Here is an 18,227-nt window from a genome sequence, read left to right on the forward strand (position 1 = left end):
AATTAATTTATTCAAACATAATGAAAATACGTTTCACTGCTGATGTTCTCGGGGTTAAAACGTTAAAATATAGTTTTCAGATTAGTTTGCTTTTATACATTTTCTGTTGCGTTTTCCCAAGCCAAAATTACCGTAGATGAAACCGTGAGTTTTAGTAAATACTGAATACAGAAACACAGAGTACTCTATGAGTTCTGTGGAAAACAGAAGTCAGTTAAAAAGAAAGAACGCAAGTTTCACAAACACCATAAGGGGAAAAGTAAATATAAAAAAGTGTTTATTTTAGTCTGGGACGTCAAGAACCATCACTACCTTATCTCCCCAAAGAGTTGCAAGTTTACTCTGCATATGAACAATGTGGTTGACAGAGTGTGGGTTTCTATTGCCAACTGGCAGATTTCTCAGATCAGCTTCGGAACCCTCACCAAGGGGTAGGATATCTTTTCACAGTCAATTCACCGATTTTGAACTCTGGACAAAACTCGAAACCTCGAACCGGGTGAAAGCACTTCTTTTTATTGCGTACTTTTGAAAGCCGGGGATTAGTTATAGAACACGGACCCATATGTTTGACAGAAAACGGTGGAAATGCGCCTCAATTTGCAATGGTGTTTTTGAAGTATCAAACGACTATAAACAATCCGAATTTTGAATGGCAAGCTTTCACTCAAGGTATGTTGCTTACTTAAGTTTGAACAAAAATTGAAAACCCACCTTATGTTCATGCTCTCAAAGCAATGACACAATCTAATTGTTAACGCCATCTATATGATTGGAGTTTTCTTTTTGTAACAGCTGTGTACTGCTTATCTAACACTTTCGTCCTCTTATACGGTTTTTTTTCATTAAAAATTTTAAAAAAAACGAACGACACTTCATGTAATAATTCAGAAACGAATTGCTGATTGTGACAAATTCAAAATATTGGAAATGACAGTGTGATTTCACATAGACCAAAATTCCCTTTATTAGGCCTTCGATGCCAAGAATTTGTTCTTCGAAAAAGTTCGTAAAAGAATCGGTTCAGGTTTTTAATTTTACACGTTTACTATTTAATTGTCCAGGTATTCAGTGTTTATGGTAACACTAAAATATTTGTAATGATTTTGCTATTTTTTACAAGAGAACGGGCATAAATTTATTCTGTGAGATAATGCTCACAGCATTTGAAACTCATCGCTGTGTGTTCGTGAACGATTGGAGTTTTTCATTTGCATGAGAGCGTAAAAACTTTGTTTACATGCTTTTGCAGTATAAAAGCTACTTATTGTTCCAAAATATTTTAAAATGGGGAATGTTTTAAATGGGGAAAATGTTTTAAAAATATATGCGAGGCCGGCTTTTTTTCTTCGGTCAAACTTTTATTTTTTTTCTAAGTATCGCAGAGAAAAAATAGAACCACCATTTTAGAGCCCTCGGGATCTAGTTTTGATTTACAGAAAAATATTCAGATATTTGAAAATGGGGCACAATTTAAATATTTCGAAGGAAAAACGACACGAAATAGAAAAAACATCGCTGGGGGAGGCAACAGATCGCGTTAAAATTTAAGATAAAATCCAACCGAGAATTTTGGAGTAATATTAATAAGCTGAAAAAGAGTTTTCATTCTCAAGAGTAATTCTTTGCAGTTTCAAGCCAAAAAATTGACAACTTTAATTATTTGAACAAAGTGTTTCAAAAAATAAATATTCTCGTTAAAATTTTTTTATTCTGTTTTCCGCAGATTAATTGTAAGAACCCATAAATTGAACCAAATTATCTGTAAAAGACGGCATTTGGCAATTTAGAGCTCTCAGTATAGAAAAAAAACAATCTTGAAAACGTACATCTAAAAGCAGGAAAATATCAACTTTTCAAACTCTATAGTCAATTTTCCAAACATGTAACCATATTTCAACAGAACAATCACTTTAGTATTTTCAAGACTAAATGAGGTAAAAAAAGGTTTCATGGAATGATCTTCATTTCAAATCAACCACCTTCATTATTGAAAAGTGAACATGGAATTCTTTTTCATTTCTATTTGCTTATTATCAGAACAGATCGTTCAAACTAATTTTTCTCATTAAATCAATACTCAAGAACTTGAGATTTAATGACATTATCCGTCGCCCGGTTAAAAACTAAAAACCAATAATCATTTTTCTTTAAAAGAAGATGATATTTATTTTCACTTCTGTATTTCAAAATTCGTCTTCAAACTAATCTTTTAAAGCCCTTGACAGTTTTTGCCAACTAGAAAAATAAATAGTTTATTAATTCTAACAATCCGCATATAAAACAAAAGGGTTGTTGAAAGAGAAAAAAACCTTTTGTCTTATTTTCAGTTCACAGAAAACTTATGAAAATTTTCCAACTTTATTCATTATTATTAATAAAGTTGGAAAATCATCTTCTTTTAAAGAATAATAATCATTATTCTTTAAAAGATGATAATTATTTTCTCTTCTGTATTTCAAAATTCGTCTTCAAACTAATCTTTTAAAGCCCTTGACAGTTTTTGCCAACTAGAAAAATAAATAGTTTATTAATTCTAACAATCCGCATATAATACAAAAGGGTTGTTGAAAGAGAAAAAAATCTTTTGTCTTATTTTCAGTTCACAGAAAACTTATGAAAATTTTCCAACTTTGAAAATCTCAGAGTGAAAAGACCACAAGGCTAAATTTAGTGAGAAAAATAAAACTTCAGCTACCAAATAACAGATTTTATGGGCTGCCTTTAACGTTCTCAGACATGTTAAACACAAGTAGACGTAAAGTGCAAAAACCCTAAGAATCCTTTAAAAAATTGAAAAGCTGTTTAACAGTTGCTACAAATTGCGGTTTTAAAAGATCAAAACAGCAATTGTTATTAGTAATTCCAGCTGCGACCAGAGTTGCGTGATTTTTATTAAAAATTGGAAAATGATGCTGAAATATCAGAAAAACAATGTTGAAGTTTCAAAGAAAATTATTAGTTTTATTGTCAATGATTCATCTACCGATATAACTTCCTCAACAAGACTAAAACTGATTTACAATATGGAGAAAAACAATATCTAAAAACAGTTGATGATCCATTAGTAAATATTAGCTGTCATAAAGACTTTTTTCTTATATTAAAAAGGTTTTTGGATGCCGGATATTGTATTTGTTTTTGTGTGTGTACATTTGTGAAAGCAATTATGTGAGTTTATGTATGTGAGTGGGTATATGTGTATTGTGTGTATAATGCGTGTATAGCAGACCGATAGAGAAAGTGAGAGTTAGTCTGAAAGTGTTAGTTTCTTTAAATTTCAGATAAAAATAAAAGAGCGCAAAAACTGTCAGAAACCATAAAGAAAAAGACAAACCTGCTATAATACGTAATAGTTGCCACCTTGAACAAACATACATACAGACACACTCACACACACATATATATATATTTATATATATATATATATATATGCATATCCAAAACAAAACTGTATAATGTATGAATTATGTGTGTGCAGCAGATCGAGAGAGAAAAAGGTAGTTAGTCTGAGAAGGTCAGTTTTTTTCAAAGTTAGATAAAAATAGAGTGCAAAGACTGTCAGAAAATATTATAAAATATTTGTTATTGTACGTAACAAATTGCCATTATATATATATATATATATATATATATATATATATGTGTGTGTGTGCATTTATATATATATATATATATATATATATATATATATATATATATACATATATATATATATATATATATATATATATATATATATATATATCCAAATCCAAAACCAGAATTGTTTTTTTAATTTCTCACTGGTAACACCTCGGCAAAATTTAAAAAATTTAAATGTTTAGTTTAATTTTAAAAGCTCAAAAAACATAAAAAATGATAAAAAAATTTTCGAAAACTTTTAAAAAGCTTCTTAAATTATAATTACTAATACCCTTAGTTCAAACTATTTGTTTAGAAAAAAAACAACAAATTAGTGAATGAATAGTGGCGGATCTTGAGTAGAGATGGGCTGCCTAAAAATTTTTTGAAAATGTATTTTTTTCCTTGGTGTTGGGGTTTCTTTCTGTGTGTGTGTGTTCCGAATGTGTGTGCTCTGTGTGTGTGTCTGTTTCTAAGCTTTTTCTGTGTCTGCGTTTGTCAAGCTGAACTACACTTATCTTCCAGAATGTGCTAACGAGTTTTCGTTTTTTTCCTGTCGAAAAACGACAGCACTTTTTTTTGGCTCGAAGCATTTTTCTCCAAAGCAGATAAGCTGCTTTTAGCTTACTCTGCTACGCACATACTCACACGAGCCATCTTGTTTTAGCCCAAAGCAGAGCGTTTGTTAATTCCTTATTCGCAGAGTGTATGTTAGCTATTCAATGAACGAGAAATTCCAGGAACTCGCAACGCAAAGTTGAATTAAGAAAAAAACTGAATGAAGCAATTCATTAAAGCTGTCGTACAGATAAGCAATCTGTAGTTTGAGTTGATTCGCGGTGCCAATTCATTCAATTTTACTATTCCAATTTATTGGTTTATTCGCGGAGCGAATCGACACTTATTTTTGCTGCTTGTTGATTTAATATTCTGAATGCAGAATAATTGTAGATTTGGCGGAGCGAAAGTTCGTTCATTTATTGGATTGGTATATCGCTTAATGAAATAAGCTTAAATTTTATCTAGTCTAAATTAAGACTTTGACGGAGCGAAATCTAGTTTAAGAGAGAGTCAACTAATTTGAATTAAGAAAATGAGCAGAATGAAGCAAATTAAAATAACTAAAACTGATCAACAATTTGATCACGACACTACAATTCCAATTGCGGCAACTTAAGATCACAAGACGACATGAACATCATGAACAGACAAAGTTATCAGCCACAGGGTGTAAACAAATATCAAATTGTGAAAAGTCAAGATTTGATCCTAAAACAAGAACTAAAATGATGATTAAAATTAAATGGTAAATGAAAGTGAACTAAATTTAATTTAACAAAAATAACTTGATTTGCTGTACCAAATCAATAGCCCCAGAATGAATAAAATATACTACTGTACCACATCTCCCCCTTGACGAAAATAAATGACAAAGTTATTTATCATAAAATTAATAACATATGTACTGGTTAAATAATTAATACTATAATGTTTTGATTCAGAAATGGTTTACTTGTGTTAAAATGTCATTAATTTGAATAAACATGTTTTAATCACTATCACTCTCATAGTATCTTTCAGCCTCGCCTACCGTCATCGATGTCTCTGGTCCCTCAAATTTAGGCGAAACGTAGTATTGTGTGGGGTACGACTGTGTAGGTGAACATGGGCCGACTGTAAAATCAGTTTCGCTTTGTTGACTTTGGGCAGCGGCCGTCTTTATGGCTGAAATTATAGATTTGTTCTGTATCTGTTTTTGTTTGATGATCTGTCTCCTTTTGTTTCTCGCATATACACCAGGACTGGAAGCTGTGGGGGGACAAGTTTGTACAGATGTGACTGATTCATCTGATTCAGTAACCGAAGGCGTTGATCGTTTTCGTTTCAATGGAAATAGTGCAGCTGAGGCTTTGGTAGCAGCTTTACGTTTTGGACTGCTAGGTGGCTCCGCTATTACAATAGAAGTCGATGGCATCTCCATTGGCACCGCGAAATCGCTTGTTATTTCTGTGGGTTGCTTTTGCCGTGCTGTTGCTATTGTTCTCTTTGGTTTAGTGGGCATTCGTACCCGTAGAGCGCGTGTTACATTGGAATGTATTGAGGAGACCGTACTGACATCGTCTGCTAATTTCCTGTGCTTCATGCGTTTGCCTCCTTCTAGTTTCTTCCTTGACTCTTTTGCGTGATGACTGATCAGATCTTCAGTTGTTTTCCCCGTTGGTGTCTTTGGTCGTCGATTAGCGTACACTTGTAATTCGGTCTGGCGTTCGGCTTTTGTGCCAAATTTGGCTAAGTCTGAGTTTCGGATGGTTACATCTTTTTTTTCTGGTTCTTTTATTACTTATGTGAATGTATCTGTTTTTACCACCGAAGAACCGGGCGCCAACACGTCGTATAATCCGTCTAGGTTTTTCTTAGATCGTTTCTTTTACCACCGAAGAACCGGGCGCCAACACGTCGTATAATCCGTCTAGGTTTTTCTTAGATCGTTTCGTGCGTGGTCTCTTTTTGGCGAATTTTACTTCTAATGAAGCTTCTGTTCGTGGCACTGATTGTCCAATGTCTGGGTGGGGAATCACTCTGGATTCTTTGTTCGGATCCTCATTTTTTCGTTTTGTTGCATCCTTGCTTAGTCTGCCTCTGTTCAACTCAAGTTCTGTGTCACTACTTCCCTCGTTGTCCCAGTTTTCGTCACAAATGAGTTCCTCCCATCTGACAGTCTCCAAATCTAAATATTTATTTAAAATTTTTCTGTATGTCAGACTTTTTGGGTCCGGTTTATTCGTTATATTACTTAATGGAGTATTCGCCTTTCTACCGAAATTCGCTTCAAATGGTGATATATTAATAGTCTTTTGACGGCATATTCGTAGCTGGTAAATTATTGAATTTATTGATGCTTTCACATTGAATTGATTTCGCGCCGCCGTTTTAATGCAAGCTAGTCGATTCTTGATTGTTTGTATTAGCCTCTCAACTAAGCCAATTGCTCTGTGATCGTGTATTGGAGCTTCGATTAACTGTATGTTATTTTGACTACAAAATGTTTTAATTTGTTGTCCCGTTTGGCATCGAGCTTGATCCAATCTAATTGTACGGGGTATACCGTGTAGCAAAACATACTCTTGAAGAAATTTCAAAATGTTATCTGAATTAGCTCTGTCAAATACTTCTGCTGTTGGAAATTTTGAAATCGATCTATACATGCAAGAAAGTAAATCTCTTGATTTTTTTCATAATAAATTGGTTCTCCAAAATCAAATTGAATTTCTTCATTTGGAACTTTGCATAACTTTAATAGTGCCCATTTATTTGCAGGTATAATAGATTTTAAATTTTTACCAATCTTGACACAGGGGTTGCATTTTGCAGTCTTTGTAATTATGTCCCTGTGCATATATGGCCACCACGCATGAGTTGCCATATCTGTCACTCCCCATGTTCCAGAATGAGTTGCATGAATGGCGTCGACGTATGCATCTTTGATTGCATGGGGAAGGGCTATCTTGTCGTCGATGCAGACACATCCATTCATGACATGTAGATCTTTCCAGAATGAATGTATGTATGGTGATATATGCTTGCATCGGTCCTCATTTTTGGTTAAGATGCAATCCCGTATCTCTTTTAGAATCGCATCTTTTGTTTTAAGACTAGCAAGTAATGTGCTGGAAAAGATCTTTGAGAGAGCGAAGTTGAATGAGTCCAAATAGAGGTCATCTACTGAAGGTGATGTTACTGTTGTTGTATCAGTAGTAGGGGTGATTGGCGTTGCAGGTACTACTTGAGCTGTCGACGGTCCTGCTTCGTCTGCGAATCTTACTCTAGAGGGCGCCGATTGTTTTACTTGCATAAAAGTTTCCCCATCTGAATTCGATTGTGACATCATGTAAACTGTATTGAATTTGTTTGCAATTCGTTGAAAATTGTTTAATTTAGGTAGCAACTGATCGGTAGAACGATTTAAGGCAAAAAGCGAGTGAGGAATCTTAGCTGTCTCGATTTTGATATTGGAATTTGAGTTATTTGGTGTTAATTCGTTAATTGAGTTATCATTATTCGTAATTGCAGAATATTTTGGATCTCGCGGTGCGAATTCACTGCATAATTTGTTAGAGGAATTTGGATTATTTGAAGCTCGTTTTGTAAGCGGATTTCGCGCTGCAAAATCAACGTAATTTTCTGCATTTAATAAGAAGCGTTTCGCGCTGCGTTTATTTACATCCAATTTCGCTACCAAAAACTGCTCGTCATATGCATATATATTAACAACTTATTGTTGCGGGTTGCGAGAGATATAATCTATTAATCCCATTTTTGAGCCAAGGAGATGATCAATTGAAAAATCAAATGGTAGTAATCGATCTACCCAACGTGTCAATCTACTATTGTAAGATTTGTTAGATCTGTTCTCTCTCATGATTGATAGAAGAGCCCTATGATCAGTTATTACGGTAAATGGTTTGCAGTATAAATAATATTTAAAATGTTCCACGGACCAAAAAACTCCCAAAAAATCGAGCTCATTTATACTGTATCTGTCCTCAACAGAATTCAAGAATCGTGACGCGAATGCCACTGCATGCCAGCCATTAGTTGTTCGCTGTTCTAATGCACATCCCAAACCTTTACGTGAAGCGTCGCATTTTATTCGTGCTTCTAATTCCGGGTTAAAATGTTTATTTTCATTTGTTTCTGCAATTTTTTCTTTAATCAATGAGAACTGTTTTTCATGTTCTTCCGTCCAGATAAAATATGTATTTTTCTTCAGGAGAGGTCGAAGTGGGTAGCCTAGTTGTGACAAATTTTGAATGAATTTTCCTAAATGATGTACTGCACCCATAAACGATCGGAGTTTTTTTAAGATTGGTAGGTGCTGATAATTTTTCGATTGCATCCGTTTTATTTGACAATGGTTTCATACCTGATTGTGTAATATTATGTCCGAGCCATTCGATTTTTTTTTGCGAAGTGACACTTTGCAAGATTTAATCGGAGATTTTCTTGATCTATTTTTATCAGACATTTCCGTACTAAATCGAGATGTTTTTCTATTCCACCTCTGATCACTGTCAATATATCGTCCAAGAAACAGAAAGTATTATCTAGACCTGCGAGAGTGCAATCAATTGCTTTTTGAAATCCAGCTGGCATATCCATAAGACCGTAGAATCCAGTTTTGAAGCGATATGTGCCGGTCATATCTCCGCTTACAATATTAAAGTTACAATGGCGGGCCGTATCACTATGTAATTTTAGTTGGCTGTATGCGTACTGCAAATCAAGAGTCGTAAAATAAGCAGTCTCTTGCGGCGCCGTTGACAATGTTTGAGAAATTGTTTGAATTAACGAGTGTACATTCGGCATTTGATACTTGTTTTTGTGAATGGCTTTATTTAGGATTTTGGAATATAGTGCTATTTTGATTGAGTGATCCTTTTTTACTGTACTGACTATTAGAGAGATAAAAAAATGATCAGAACAATTGGTTAGTTTTTCTATATGTCCTTCGTTTAGCAATTTTTCAAGTTCAATTTTCACTTTCGGTTGAAGATTTATTGGCACTTTTCTTCCTTTTTGTTGTGTAACTCGATAATTTTTGTGAAATTTTGAAATAACCGTGTGATTTTTAGATTTTCCAACTCGGGAGATCAAATCTGGGAATTCTTTTGCCAACGATCTTTTTATTGCACAAGGGCAATCTATGTTATTGACTTCTGTGTTCGGGCAAGGTTTCTGCGATATTATTATGCCTAATTGATCAAAAAGGTCTCGTCCGAGAATTGGACGGAAACTATCAGCTATGACCGTGATTTTTGCTTTCTGAATTTTCCAATCATTGCATCGGACTGGCGTTTTTAAAGTGCCTAGAGTTTTGGCGATATCAATAGAAAAAGACTTTAATTCTAGTGGTTTTTGCTCCAACCATTGTGATTGCAGACAGTTATACATTATTTCTCTAGCGAGCGACATATTGATAATAGTGCAACCACTGCCGGAATTGAAAAGCAAATCACAATCAGTATTCCCGATCGTTATCGTTATATTTTTCAATGCTACTTGCGGTGAACTAACATTTTCTACTGTCGCAACGTAATTGTCGTCTGAAGAATCATAGTCTGAATTAATTTGCTCGTTATAATTTATATAATTAACGTTTTGACTTTCCTGACTTGAATTTTGATTTGTAGTTTCAGCGGTTTCTACATTGTTAATAAAATTGTTTTGTTGTGTATTTCGTGCATTATTATGTCTTCTCCGACATACCTTAGCGAAATGGTTGAGCAAACCACAGTGATTACATTTCTTACCCAAAGCAGGGCAAACCTGGCGGTGCGTTGTTGTCCAAGCTTGACCACACCCTCGACATTGTCCAACTGATGCACGGTTGACTACTGCTCTACCTGATTGATTTCCACGCACACCCGCGCCGCGAAATCGATTGAATGATTGTATTGCGTTCACTGTACTGCTAATTGCACCGTTATTAGATGATATTCTCTGCTGGTTCTGATGGCCCTTTTCCATATTGACTGCAATACTAAGTGCTTTTCGGGGTCAACTGTATCACGGAGAAGTTCCCGTTGAATATCATTATCCAACATGTTTGTGATGAAGATGTCCCTGATGATCACCTCCTCACGATTTTCAAAATCGCAATTTTTAGCCAATTCTTTCAAAATGCTGTAGAATTGTTCTACTGTTTCACCCTTTTTCTGCTTTCGAGAAAAGAACACATATCGATCGAATGTGATATTTCGCGGGCGGATAAAAGCTATCTCCATCATCTCCCAAAGTTTGAGGGTAGTCAGATCATAAATATTGTCATGAGGAAATTTTTGTGTTAGTAAGCGTCTTCCCTCCGTACCAATGCTTAGGTAGAAAAGAGACACACATTTTTGATCGCAAAGATTCCATGGCCGTTCCCCACATAGTATTCCCGCTTCTGTTGTCTTTTGACATTTTAAGTCCCATTGCAACTTCAATTGACTGTTTCGTATCTGACGGTCTCTCTCCGTTTCAATTGTTGAATCTTCAATTGACATCTCGTACTTTGGTTCCGCTGGCAATCGAACCGTCGTTGGTTTCGGTTGTAGCAGCGTGTCCAAAGTGATATTCTCACGTGCGAGGATCGCAAGCTTTACTTGGATCCGCCATTTCTCCCATCTGATTGGTGGGTCCGACGTTGGGCGTTCCCCAAATGGCTCTATCGACAATGTTGTTTTTCTAGATTCTCGAGCTGACTGCGCCATGTTGTACAGATAAGCAATCTGTAGTTTGAGTTGATTCGCGATTCCGATTTATTTAATTTTACTATTGCAATTTATTGGTTTTTTCGCGGAGCGAATCGACACTTATTTTTGCTGCTTGTTGATTTAATATTCTGAATGCAGAATAATTGTAGATTTGGCGGAGCGAAAGTTCGTTCTTTTATTGGATTGGTATATCGCGTAGCGAAATAAGCTTAAATTTTATCTAGTCTAAATTAAGACTTTGGCGGAGCGAAATCTAGTTTAAGAGAGAGGCAACTAAAATGAATTAAGAAAATGAGCAGAATGAAGCGAATTAAAATAACTAAAACTGATCAACAATTTGATCACGACACTACAATTCCAATTGCGGCAACTTAAGATCACAAGACGACTTGAACATCATGAGCAGACAAAGTTATCAGCCACAGGATGTAAACAAATATAAAATTGTGAAAAGTCAAGATTTGATCTTAAAACAAGAACTAAAATGATTAAAATTAAATGGCAAATGAAAGTGAACAAAATTTAATTTTACTAAAATAACTTGATTTGCTGTACCAAATCAATAGCCCCAGAATGAATGAAATGTACTACTGTACCACAAAAGCAACAAAAAATTAGGAACACATTTAAGATAAAGAATCACACAAGCAAAATGAACAATATATGACAAGCCTATTAAATCGCGGGGGCGAATCGTGTAAAGCAGGCGGTAACCTCAAAAAGTATTTGAACTCAACCTCATGAGTACATGAACTCATTTATCAGGATTATCAATATTGACACGTATCACGTTTTCACCTCCGCAACGAAATAGGATGTATAGAAGACTCAATTGAGTAGACTATTATTTTAGCAATAAAACAAAAATAAAATTTGCAAGGTACAATGCCACTGAGCTCTTTGCGTTGTTCTTGCAAAAAAATAGAGTTGGACCATTTCGTTCTGGTTGATCGTTCTCCTTGATGAGATGTATGTACGAAATGGTTGAGCTGGAATAGTTTGAGCCAGAGCTTCATCTCTTCTTGGTTGATTTTCCGTTCTCCTAAGCTCTCTGGGGGCACATGCGAAGAGCAACTGAGATATTTATTTTTACACTCGAAGTCGCGATTGTATGGTCTTCCGAACGTCTGTTTTTGGTTTCAACACCACCTTTGCTTTCGCGTAGAGTTTATTTAAAGTGTTTTGATACTTTTTTCGTTTTACCACGCGGCTTTGTTAATCGGTGTTGCGCATATACTTGCAACGGGTGTTTTTTTCTTCTCTCGTGCCAGTTTTGGCCAATTCTGATTTGGCGAATTCAGTTTGTCTAAATGTGAATTGATCCTGTGACTACCATTTCGTAGAAACTATCGAAAATTTGTGTCACCTCTATATTAAATACTGTTTATTAGCGATGATCAGAGCAATTATTTTCTCTGTGCGCGGAACTAATCGCAAAATTAGTCTTGTTTGCTTAATGGGTCCTTTAATTTGCTTTGATTTGCGTTACGCAAAATTCCTTGCGCAAAATTCTGACTTTGGTGTCGCTTCGGTATTTCGCATGCCAACCTTCATTCCTAAACAGGTTATCCACAGGAACTGCAGACAATAGGTTTTGCCACAAACCTGAGTAACATCTAATTACGCTGAAATATCAAAACAAAGCATTGAAAAATACATGCTGCGCACGTATTTCCGAACGCTCTTTCAATTTCTTTTTGCATGCCCAAAAATTAGATCTCCGAGGACATTAAAAAATTAACTTCGAGATGTTTCAGAGAAAAAACTGTTGCTTCAGGAGTTTTTTTTTGTTTAACAATATTTGATAGACAGCCTATCTAAAACAATCTCCTGGCCCAAGCAATCGATGATCAGTCCACATGACACTAGCAATGATGTATGATTATACGGCTTAATCTAAAGTGTGGCTTTCGATCAGAAAGTGGAATAAAAAAGTTGCGCTACTTTCGTGTGATTGAAGTCATCTCTGTTTCTATTAGTTTCCAGGTGGCCTATGATCACAATTTTGATTGAATTGTGAAATATTTTTTGCCCACTATCCAGACTCAGATCACACTTCTGGGAGTGAAAACATTTAGGAAATAGACTGAATTTGGATTCCTATAGGCCGCCCCAGATCAAAATGACTTTTAATTAGTTTCCAGGCTGATCGTAGTTCAAATTTTTCTTGACCGAGCTGTTAATGAACAAATCTGGTTTTGCATAATCAGAGGTGATGTGGTCTGGGTGCCACTGTTATAAGGGCTTGCAATTTGCGCAAGACATCCGGCAAGCCACGAGAGGCATGGCCATGAATAGCGGTCAGCTGGGGCTGGCAGCACATAGATATCGTCCTCTGTTTGTTTGGAGTATTATTTATTGTCTTCTATTCCCATACCAGTGCACCGAATGCCGAAATTAGTGAGAAGATATTGGAACTTTTCGTGCTATGATCCAGTAAAAATGAGGAAAATATCCGTAATCTTAACGGAATTTCAATCAAAAGTTGTAAAAATTAGCAGGACAGAGAAAGATCCTGCTTCTCCTGGAAAACTCAAGAATTCCCTCAGGAAAATGGAGGATTTACGGAACACTTTTGGGAAGTTCTTATCAAGAAGGCTTGGAATGTTAATACTACCGTTAAGAATTTTGAGGCAAACTGGCATTATTTTGAAGCCGAGTAAAATAGAAACTTGCACATGTTGCTCAGTTAGGTTCGGTTCTTCCGAACAAAAATAAGACGATTTATCTTACAAAACAAAAATGCGAAAATTTCATTTTTCAATTAGTATAAGAACAGCGGGTTTTATTACTTAAAAAAAGATCGAGTTAGCGTTACCACTAAATTTCAAAAAACGTTAGTTGTTAAGAAAGAAAAATTAGTTGAGAAAAGTGAACAGTGATGTGAAAAATATAAAATCACTGTTTTTGCCGTTAATTTTGCCGGATAATTGCACTGCTCCCAATCTTCCCGTTAATTTGCCGGAAATTTCCCGCTAGATTCCCAGTTTTCACGGTTAATTTTTCGGGAAATTGTATAGTTCCCGGATTTTCAGGTAAGATTTTTGGGAAAAGAGGCACTGTGACGCTTATTAAAGTATTGTTTTCAGAAAATTAAGTAATTGTTGTATTGTACATCGGCTCTGGATAAATTGTCTCATAATATTAGTTAGGCTAAAGGATTCTGAGTTTGGAATGTTATCAGGGTCCTGTGCGATGAGGGAATTCACTCTGAAAGCCAAGTAGAGTTGGTGCCTCCGATGCCGTCTTTCTGTGCCGCTGTGGGATTCGAATACATCTGGTCTGAAGAATTCTTCCAGCGCATTTCCATTTCTTATTTCCGAGTTATTTGGGGATGCAGTTTCAACCCATATCCGATATTCAGTTCAACCGCTGCAAATAATCAAGATGGCCAAAGTGGCGATGGCAAGCAGGGTTCTCTTTTCTCTGCTTCAAACAACCAATACAATTCAAATGAGTCAAGGGTGTACACTTCGTACACTGCAAGTCCATACAGTGCAAGCAATTCTGACGTCACAGAAGATACCACATCTGGCAATTCTGACGTCATAGAAGATACTACATCCGGCAATTCTGACGTCACAGAAGATACCACATCTGGCAATTCTGACGTCACAGAAGATACCACATCTGGCAATTCCGACGTCACAGAAGATACCGTCGGCAATGTCATTTCCACTTCTGAACAGGATCCCAATGCAGCACTTGGAATTACACCTGAACCCTCCGTGGCGTCATATATAAGACAGTCCAATTATGTCAACCAGACGTCGGATCTACCGATATCCACGTCTACCAGCTCTGAATTCATGTCAAGTCATTCCGAAGTATCCGAGGATTCTACTCTCAATACCTCCAAATTCACAAGAAATTCTGCAGCCGTCAGTTCTGGCGTCAGAGAGGATACTACAAATGGCAGCAATGAAGTCACGGGTCATACCACAACCGACCATTCTGACGTCACAGGAGACATGACAACCGACAATTCTAACGTCACAGAAGATACTACATCTGGCAATTCTGACGTCACAGAAGATACTACATCTGGCAATTCTCACGTCACAGAAGATACCACATCTGGCCATCCTGACGTCACAGAGGATACGACATCCGGCAATTCTGACGTCACAGAAGATACCACAACCGACCATTCTGACTTCACAGAAGATACCACATCTGGCAACTCTGACGTCACAGAAGATACTACATTCGGCATTTCTGACGTCACAGAGGATACCACATCTGGCAATTCTGACGTCACAGGAGATACCACAACCGACCATTCTGACGTCACAGAAGATACCACATCTGGCAATTCTGACGTCACAGAAGATACCACATACAAAAACTCTGACTCATCGTTGGGTATAATAACTGAAGTTTCTGAGCAAGTGACAAAAACGTCCACAGTGTCCGCTGACCACCACCACCATCAACTCCACCCACCTCAAACACAAGAAGAGCAACAATTTCCGGGCTTGATTCAGACAACACAACCACTTTAGATCGAAAGCAGACAGTAATGCAGTCCTCACGCGCCAAGAATTTTACTATGAACTACAATAATTTGTTTAAAATAATAATAAATTTCTAAAAAAATGTCGCAAAAACTAACTGCTTTTTAAAAATAAATTGAACACTTTTAAGTTTTTAAGTAAACAGAGCTCAAGTAAACAGAGCTTTCTTAGTACTGCTTCTGGCATCACTTGACTAGGACCATCGGACCTTCTGATGACCTATCAAGTAAGTGGCGGTTCTTTGCGGCCTGGTTTGTACAGCAATGCAAACTTACTTGAAAATAATTTTATCACTTTGGTACCTGGGATTTTACATCAGAAACAAATCACCAAAAACTGATTGGGTCAATGTACAATTGAAAACAAAATGGAAAATATGTTTTTGTATGCTGCCGTTATCTTCAAAAGAGTCGTTGTTATCGTCAAATTTCTGATATTTAAAAAATATCCGAGAAAATCAGAAAGAAAAGAAATGGAATTAAGACTTCAGCAACAAACCCACATAATTTAAATTAAGAAAAATTAATGATGTCTTAATTTTCATATAAAAACATTATTAAGTTATTTCCGAAAAGTGCTTGGAGGACGCACCGGACAAATTGAATAATCACAAAATTTATCCTAAAATTTGTGAGAACTAATTAAAAAATAAACAGCATATAAACATCCGGTATTCTCAGCACTGACAAACAATTTTTAAAAAATGTAAACATACCTACAATTTTGTACTTTGAAAAAAAGAGCGCAATAATGTGCGTTCGCGCGTTCCGACGCTATCATACAAACATTCAAAACAAAACGGGAATTGACGGATAACTAATATTTACCCGCTCTTTCACCATAACAACTGTCATGGGTTTCATCGGAGCATACATAACGTTTGTTACAAGAGAAAATGAAATGAAACAGAAAGGTTTAATGTAAAAAAACACTAATTAAGACATTTGGTAGATTTCAAGATACACAATAAACCTCTGCTATTTTACGGAACAATTGTAGTTGTCGGAACTACTCCACAAAATACTGAAACAAACGAGACCACATGTGCAGTAAAATTAAAATTTCAACTTTTGATATAAAAACTCAGCAGTAAAAAAGCAGGCTGTTCTGCAAAAGAACTGAACGCTCCCCTCTGCTTTTTACAAAAATAATTAAGAGATAAATTAAAAGAAGCGATATCAATCTGTCTCATTAAATATAGCTTAATTCAAATGATTATACCTGTGAAACACGGGACTCAGATCATTAATTTAAAGTGTCTGATGATAGCGTTACAGAATATTTTCATGTTGTACTCGCGCAGCGGGTATATATTTTATAGTGTACGGTGAATTTGTTTATTATGCGCATGACATCTATTGTTATATAACCTCGATGCTCATTCAATTTTAAATGGTTTTATATCTGCCTATGTAAACTTCTGTCCCTATGTACTTGTTCTCTGTAAAAGTTCTGATATAGAACATTTGCAATTCACTAAATGTAACATTTCGTCTTTTGTTCCTAATTGTAAGAGCTACAATTAGATTAAACACGTTTCTCGAATACAGGATTTGGGTTAACTTAAGACATGGCGCAGCAGGAAGAAATTAAAAAGTAGCATTGGGTTCAAACTCATTCTTGCTAGGAAATCACAGAAACCTATCAAACCATGGGAAAAAGGGCGTTCGTACAGAAAACTCGCGGTACTAGCCAAAGAACACTTTAAATTAGGCATACTTTTGGGTCAAGTACCCAAAAATTTAAAACTACTGAACAAGTTCATTTACGAAAAACTGATTCTAGATCCAACTCCGGTAGTTGAACGCAAAATAAAAACACGAAATAAAGAACAAAGATCAAACCGGGTGAACAGATGTCGCAGAACATTAGAACTGTGTATAATGTGTGGCGAAAAACCATGAAAAATTGCACACTAGAAAACAACTTTATTACTAATACTATATTAATTTCGACACACTCAAAATGTGTAGCCGCAAACAAGGGAAAACAAATCAATGAGCCAATTCTTTGGCGCTAATAAAAAATTACAGAAAACTGTAAATTAAATCATTAAAAAAGACAATCACACCAGAACGCCCATTACAAATTTCAAAAAAATATGAGCTAAGTATCCTGAATCAAAATGCAATAGAAGGCAACCCAGTAATCTCTTCACATCATAATCACTGATTTTGCATCCAGTCTCAGATATAAACATGCGAACATCAGGCACTATCAAACAGAAACACTGTAAACTTTACATCAAGAATAATCAAAATAAATGTCGAAACTGCGGGTTGTTATAAGATAGAGATCATGAATCAGGTTGCTCCGCAAACAACCAAGCTTGCAAAAAAAGCAAAGCGAAAAAACCATTTTTCAAGTGTGTAGAAGTGGTTTCAAACAATATCAAAATCAAAGCTCAAATAGAAGAGTCAACGAGGTCCTCGAAACCATATCAGATTCCCCGGTTGAGAATTTGCAGAGCGAATCCGAATTTAAAAACCATTGCTGGCCAGATACCTTGGAGTCAGTCAATAAAGACGTAATATATGTACAGAACAACCTAGATATCAAACCTGGAAGATTGAAGATCAAGCTAGGGAAAATAGATTTAGAAATATAGGCCGACTCGGGCAGTCCATTGACAATCGTCAATGAAAATTTAGCAAACAATGTTCTACAAAATTGAAAAAAAGAGTCTGGAACGCAAAAGACAAACTCAAACTTAAAACATTTTCAATTGGCCTTCATAGCATTATCGGATCAATAAACTGCACAGTTGAATCAAATGTTTAACAAGTATTTTCTTAGAAAATTTTAGTTGTATCCGATAGGCGCAAACTTT

The 18,227-nt window shown here is 35.8% G+C and overlaps 1 protein-coding gene across 2 annotated transcripts; it reads left to right on the top strand.

Moving 5' to 3' along the window:
* Window positions 1–341: 341 nt before the first annotated feature.
* Window positions 342–15,522, top strand: LOC142335963 (uncharacterized). Of its 2 annotated transcripts, none has more exons than XM_075384388.1 (2): window positions 342–431; window positions 14,065–15,522. In XM_075384388.1, exons 1-2 carry the CDS (start codon window positions 349–351, stop codon window positions 15,383–15,385), a joined length of 1,404 nt encoding a protein of 467 aa, XP_075240503.1. In that variant the 5' UTR covers window positions 342–348; the 3' UTR covers window positions 15,386–15,522. The 2 variants fall into 2 exon arrangements, with proteins under 2 accessions (XP_075240503.1, XP_075240511.1); XM_075384396.1 differs by lacking the exon at window positions 342–431 and adding an exon at window positions 510–672.
* The last annotated feature ends 2,705 nt before the right edge of the window (window positions 15,523–18,227 follow it).

The sequence above is a fragment of the Convolutriloba macropyga genome, chromosome 1, assembly GCF_964194025.1.
Source record: "Convolutriloba macropyga chromosome 1, txConMacr16.3, whole genome shotgun sequence".
Classification (NCBI taxonomy): domain Eukaryota; kingdom Metazoa; phylum Xenacoelomorpha; order Acoela; family Convolutidae; genus Convolutriloba; species Convolutriloba macropyga.

Coding starts and splice junctions, on each gene's coding strand:
- LOC142335963 (XM_075384388.1), top strand. CDS start 349: ATGAACAATGTGGTTGACAGAGTGTGGGTTTCTATTGCCAACTGGCAG. Junction 432..14,064: donor TTCGGAACCCTCACCAAGGG/GTAGGATATCTT, acceptor GAATGTTATCAG/GGTCCTGTGCGATGAGGGAA.